This window comes from Budorcas taxicolor, chromosome 5 (assembly GCF_023091745.1).
Source record: "Budorcas taxicolor isolate Tak-1 chromosome 5, Takin1.1, whole genome shotgun sequence".
Taxonomy (NCBI): domain Eukaryota; kingdom Metazoa; phylum Chordata; class Mammalia; order Artiodactyla; family Bovidae; genus Budorcas; species Budorcas taxicolor.
This window is the reverse complement of record NC_068914.1, coordinates 92,171,238-92,177,830: the sequence shown is the minus strand read 5'-3', so window position 1 is coordinate 92,177,830 and position 6,593 is coordinate 92,171,238. Positions and strand designations below refer to the sequence as shown.

General features: G+C 40.4%; 1 protein-coding gene across 1 annotated transcript; it reads right to left on the bottom strand.

The window, feature by feature from the left end:
- Nucleotides 1–374: 374 nt before the first annotated feature.
- Nucleotides 375–6,059, bottom strand: LLPH (LLP homolog, long-term synaptic facilitation factor). Its single transcript, XM_052639513.1, has 3 exons — nucleotides 5,981–6,059; nucleotides 3,880–4,091; nucleotides 375–684 (listed from the first exon to the last, which is right to left on the bottom strand). The coding sequence occupies exons 2-3, from the start codon at nucleotides 4,082–4,084 to the stop codon at nucleotides 506–508; spliced, it is 384 nt and encodes a 127-aa protein (XP_052495473.1). The 5' UTR covers nucleotides 4,085–4,091; nucleotides 5,981–6,059; the 3' UTR covers nucleotides 375–505.
- Between the last annotated feature and the right edge of the window lie 534 nt (nucleotides 6,060–6,593).

Sequence of the window (6,593 nt, the reverse complement as noted above, 5' to 3'; positions counted from 1 at the left end):
AATTGAAGTGAAGAATCTGGTCTTCTCTACTGCTAGGAAACCTTACGGATATATGAAAGAACAGATCTTTAGGATCTTTAGGATCTGATCTTTTACTCTGAATTATACAAAATCAAAACTCCAAATAAGTACTGATTATATGATCCACTGACCTATTTTTCAAGTGATAGAATTTACTTTAAATCTGAGTTATCTTAAATTTGTCAGCATGATGTCATATTTTACTTTTTCTAAGACCGAACGATTACAACTGCATTAACACTTGAGAGAATTCTGATGTCTGATAATCGCCGCATATAGGACAACATTCAATTGAAATATCAAGTGTACTTTTACTCATCAAATATTTTATTCAAGTTACCAAATTTGAGGAGTTATGTTGGGCTTGAAGAAAAAGGCCAAGTTGAAAAATGGAAATAAACTTTTCATTTGGTGGAAGCTGAAATCCATGTATACATTCTAATCAAAGACCTGTCCCATGTTGCATTTTTCAAGTTTTTAGAGTCTACCAGGTCAAACCCTTTGCTGCCTTCATGGCTTTTACTTTGCTTTTTCCCTTCTTTTTCTCTCGCTTTGCTTTCAGCCTTTTCCTTTGCCTCTGGTTCATCCATATGGGGTACTGCCCATGCTGGTCTAGAAGAGTCTTTTTGTTTCTCTTAATATCAGTCTCCATTTTCATGTCATCTGAATAAAAAATGGGAAAACTATTAATACTCACAAATGAAGAAACAGCCCCATGATAAAGCACATTAATGTAATGAGGACACTGAATTTAAAAGTGGCATGCAACTACAAAAGCAAAAAAAACACACATCCTTTATTTGTGCAATGCTCTTTGACTAATACTCAAAGAACTCCTTACAGCACATTCAGGAGAATCACACACATGCCATGTGTTCCCACAACCATGAAAGACATAAAACATCTGTGAGGAACTGGAAACATCATCTATTTAATCACTGACAAACTTTCTTAAGAAGGTTGATATGCAATCCAATCAAAAAATAGGCAAAGACTGAAAGAGACGTTTTTCCAAAGAAATACACATGACCAATAAGCACATGAAAAGATGTTCACATCGCTAATTATTAGAGAAATGCAGATCAAAACTACAGTGAGGTACCACCTCACACTGGTCAGAATGGTCATCATTAAAAAGTCTACAAGTAACAATGCTAGAGGAAGTGTGGAGAAAAGGGAGCCCTCCTACATCGGTGGTAGGAATGTAGGTTGGTGCGGCCACTGTGGAAAACAGTATGGAGGTTCCTCAGAAAACTAAGAATAAGAATTACCATATAATCCAGCAATCCACTCCTGGGCATATGTCCAGACAAAACTATAATTCAAAAAGATACAAGCACCTCTATGTTTGCAGCAGCACTATTTACAGTAGCCAAGACATGGAAAGAACCTAAATGTCCATCAGCAGATGAATGGATAAAAAAGATGTGGTACATATATACAACTGAAAACTACTCAGCCACAAAAAAAGAATGAAATAATGCCATTTGCAGCAATATGGATGCAACCAGAGATTATCATACTAAGTGAAGTGTCAGATGGAGAAAGACATATACGATATCATTCATGAGTGAACTCTAAAATATGACAAAAATGAATTTATCTATAAAACAGAAACAGAATCAGGGCTATTGAGAATAAACTGGTGGTTGCCAAGGGGGAGGGCAGTGAGAGAGGGCTAGATTGGGAATTTGGGATTAGCAGATACAAACACATATATATAGAATGGATAACCAACAAGGTCCTACTGTATAGCACAGAGAATTATATTCAACATCCTGTGATAAACCACAAAGGAAAAGAATATGAATAAGAATGTATATATATATAACCCTTTTGCTATATAGCAGTAATTAACATAACATGGCAACTAAACTATACTTCAACTATACTTCAATAAAAAATAAATTTAAAAAAAGAGAACACTGTTACAATTGTCCTTTTATGATAGTAAAAGTTAAATAGGAAACATTTAGGAGATACGGATTTGAATTACTGCCTTAGGGCTAAGTATATGGTTCTGAAAACATGTGAGTTAAAAGAACACTTCTCAGATTAGTTGCTTTCTTGAGCTAACTAAAATAGTTGTGTCAATAAGAAGCACACTCAACCTTCTAACAGACAGGCCTTAAGAAGAATATAAACTATTAGGAATGACTGGTCACTTTCAATGAAGTGTACCTAGAAAAGGTACAGTAGCAAGCAGCAAGCTTCTGACGACAGAGCAGACCTGATACCCTGGGGCTGCCATACTTCTTTACCCAGGTCACACTCAAGGTATCCAGCTCTTCTAACAGGAAGCTCAGCACAGCAATGCTGTGGTCCATCTATCATCAACCTTATCTGTTGTGGAGGACACGTCCAGAATGTCCTCCTCTGGGAACTCACCAGGGTGTACAGGTCTTCTGTGAACTCTGCTACCTGACATTAGTTCATTTGTCTGGTTTACTGTCTGTCTCCTCCAATGTGATGTGAATCTCATTAGGATGGAGACCATTTCTGTTATTCATCATTGTTGCCTCAAGACCTAGAACAGTGCCTGATATACATTAGCCATTCAATAACTGGTCAGTGAATGTTTATTCTGGGTGCTGTTCTAGGTTCTGTTCCAGTGGTCCAAATAAGCTTTGCCCTCATGGACTTCTCAATGGTCTGTTGAGGAGAAAATAACAAAGCAAACTTCAGCCTGAGGTTAGAGCCTTTTCAAAGAGAAGTATTGGAATGAGATTAAGTAGGACGAGGCAGGCTGTGGTAAACACATGGAAAGATAAAGAGGAGATTTAAGCATGGGAATGACATAATTGACTTATATCCTGAAAAGATCATACTGGGTGATGTGACAAAAACGAATCAGAAATGAGCAAAAGCTGAGACAGAAGTAAAATGGCTACTACTGTGGTTCAGGCAAGAGACAACTGTCATTAAAGTAAAAGCGTGAAAGCCGAAGAAAAATGGATAGATTCCGAATGTATTTTGGGGATAGTCAAGATGTGCTGATGGTTTACAGGTGGGTGATAAAACAGAGACCAGGGATAATGACTACTATATAGAGACATTATATACATATATCAAACATAATATACATATAATACATATACATAGTATATAATGACACATTATATACAGCCTCCGACTTCAGACTATATTCAAACACAGAGCACCCAGAATCTGTCAAAATCAAATACAGGGAAACAGATCTTTAAGGTAGTAAGGACAGAGGACTCTCAGAATGAACCTAGATCATGCAAAGGGTAAAATGAGGAGACCTCCTTCTATCCTGCTTAGTTCTTGATGCCTGTGTACCCTTCCAACAAGTGTGTGTCTGGGTTTGTCTATTCCCATAGTACTGTCTATTTCTGAGACACGTAGGCTATTGTAATGGCTTCCCTAGTGGCTCAGACAATAAAGCATCTGCCCACAATGTGGGCAGACCTGGGTTCGATACCTGGGTTAGATCCCTGGGTTGGGAAGATCCCCTGGAGAAGGAAATGGCAACCCACTCCAGTACCCTTGCCTGGAAAATCCAATGGACAGGAGAGCCTGGTAGGCTACAGTCCAAGGGATCACAAAGAGTCAGATCTGACTAAGTGACTTCACTTCACCTAGGCTATTGTATAAGCACCAAAGGCTCTGAATAATCCAAACCATGCTTACTCACATGAACTGGCTTTAAAATAGCTAAACATAGAATCTCCAGTAGCACCTACAAAGAATTATGTGGCATGGCAGGTTTGTAGAGGAGCAAGTGTGAGAAAATGGAAGATAGTTGAAAAGGAAAAAGTCACAAAGGGAAGTTTGATGTAATTTTTAAAAATTTTTTTTATTTTTATTTTTAAATTTTTTTAAACATAATCTCACCTGTTTCATCCTTCACCACACACTGCGTTTTCTCTTGACAATGTTTGGGTTCTACCACAGTTGCTATCTCTTGAACGTCTTTCATTAAAACATCACCATCTATTTTAAGAATATTTTTAAGTCTGCTGAGCTCCTTTGGGGCGTTCTTTTTTCTCTTTTCAGCACGCATCTTCCTTTTCCACTTACTCCGTAAACTTTTAGCCATATTTTACCTGGAAAGTTCACAAAATTACATTTTCAAAAGCAACTATTTACTATTAAAAAAAAGGCAAATCTTTGGAAAACCAAGTCAAAAGGTATCTCTGCACCACATGAACAATTGGAAAGTAAACTCTTCACTCTGTTCATGGATTATGATGGCATAATGTGCAAATTATGTGAGGATCAATAAGGCATATACAGCCACTAAATAACAATTAAAAACACCAAATCCAACAGCCACTAAATAACACAAATAGCAAACCAAACTCCCTGTGGCCACTGGCACACTGTACTGTAGTATGTCAGCCAATTCTGAAAGCTCCTATAGTTTCCACACGAGATGTAGAAATTGAACCATACATGATGTAGAAATTTAATTTCCTCCAAAACACGAAGAGCACCGTTGCCTTACATTCATGTAACAACTTATAAAATATTTTATAAATCTTTTAACTGCATCTTGATTTCCCCCAAACCTACAGGTGATCTTACCCACCCCAATTTTCCTCATTATCCACCCTTTTAAGTCAATCTAGGTATTTCAAGGGATTCCCTTGTAGCTCAGCTGATAAAGAGTCTGCCTGCAATGAAGGAGACACGGGTTTGATCCCTGGCTCAGGAAGATCCCCTGGAGAAGGAAACGGCAACCCACTCCAGTATTCTTGCCTGGAGAATCCCAAGGACAGAGGAGCATGGCAGTCTACAGCCCATGGGGTCGCAAGAATAGGACATGACTTAGTGACTAAACCAGCAGGTATTTCAAACTTGTATATTTCTATTCTTGATATCTCTCCACCCCTTAGTCCCAGCCTGTCCCCCATAGAGTAGTCAACGTGAGCTTTTAAAAACTTGAAGGGCATATCAGTCTTTCTTGAAATTAACAATTTTCTGCCTCACATATTCAAGATCTACAAGGATATTTGTGACCTGGCTCCTGCCTCCTTCAACTTCTATCTCCTATGCTCCACCCCTCCACAATTACATCTGAAAACAGCCCAATCAATGACAACCAAGGGACAGTGTGGGAATGTGATTAGAGCTGGGAAGTGATTGCAGGGATTATTAAGAATTTAGAGGGAAACTTGTAGGTATGACTTACAACATCATCTTAATTGTGCCGACAGATTTACGTTTGAATGTGTATATACAAAATATTCTATACACTTCAAATATGTGCAGTTTGTTGTGGTAATTACACATCAATAAAGCAGTTAAATGACATTTGGGAAAAAAAAAAAAGAGAAAAATGTCCAAATGACGCTGAGTTCAGTATCTTTACATTTACCCTTCTTTTGCCTAGGAACTAATCCTTCAGTACCTCGGAAAGAGTTTTTCTAACCTCTGTAAGCTCGCCTCCTTTTATTCTCTACATTATTCTTTTCCTTCCTTCTTAATACGTTTTAAAATCTAAAATTAAGTTCATTTTCTGTCATTCCCGGTGGTCTGTGGGCTCCACGAAGGCAGTGGATAAAAAGATCTTGTTCACTGCTGGATCCCCCAATGCCTAGCGCTGTGCACATAGTAAAGCTTAAGCAAACACTCGTTGAACGGATGACTAGCGGAGTTATCATTTCTGGACGCCAGCACTCACAAACTAACTCTGTCTTCCTGTGTACAACTCAAGCCCTGCGACGGGCTGGAAGAAAAAGGTTACGGAACACAACTCTGGGGGCCGAGGTTAACCTGAGCTGAGCTGAAGGAGGAATCCACTTCCCACAGAGCAATGGGAAGCCCGACCAGAGCCGCCAAGACAACGCGAGACCCTAGGAGAGGCCTGCCTTTCTGCACAGGGCTCAAGCTTGCCCAGAGAGGGACAAGGTTTGAGAGGAGACTCTCCACTGGCGGCGGAATGAAGTACCACGGCCCATGCCTCACTGAAGCCATGCGGTAAAGAACCCACCTGCGAAAACCCAGGAATTCATATAACGCACGATGCTCACGCCGCCGGAATTCTCTGCACTTCCGCCTTCCGGCCAACCCTCTCCTCTGGCCCGCCCCTCCCGGGTGGCGCGCTGCTTGCCGGGAGCCAAAATGTCCCGGATGGCTTAGGTGGAGTCCTCTGGAGTTCCAAGCTGACGCGCTTCCTGATCTTTGGGTAAGTTGCGTACCTGGAGCTGGGCCCCTCCCAGATAGATTCTGAAGTTGGTTTTGGAGAGTGCGACGGAGTGCCCGAGTCAAGGGTTCTTGACACAAGCTAGTCCTGCGTCCTGAGCGTGAGCGGGATAGCCCTGAGACTAACCCACGGACGGATAACCTCCAGACGACTTTGCCCGTCAAGTAGGGAGCTCAGTGCCGACCTTTAGGTTTCCTGTCACGCCTCCCCGTTCGCAGGACCTTCACCACTGTCACCTGTTCTTCTAGATGCCAAATTAAGATCATCTTTATTTGCTGCCCTTAAACTTCCCCATCCCAGCTGATGGCTTCATCGTTGTACACATGTCAAAACTTGTCAAACTATATCCTTTAAATACGAGCAATACATTGTATGTCAGTTATACTTCAAAGCTGTTATC

Bases quoted from the DNA above. Each gene is read 5' to 3' on its own strand.
- LLPH (XM_052639513.1), bottom strand. From the start codon at position 4,084: ATGGCTAAAAGTTTACGGAGTAAGTGGAAAAGGAAGATGCGTGCTGAA. The intron at 685-3,879 runs GTGAGATTATGT...TTTTTTATTCAG, and splicing joins TGTGGTGAAGGATGAAACAG to ATGACATGAAAATGGAGACT.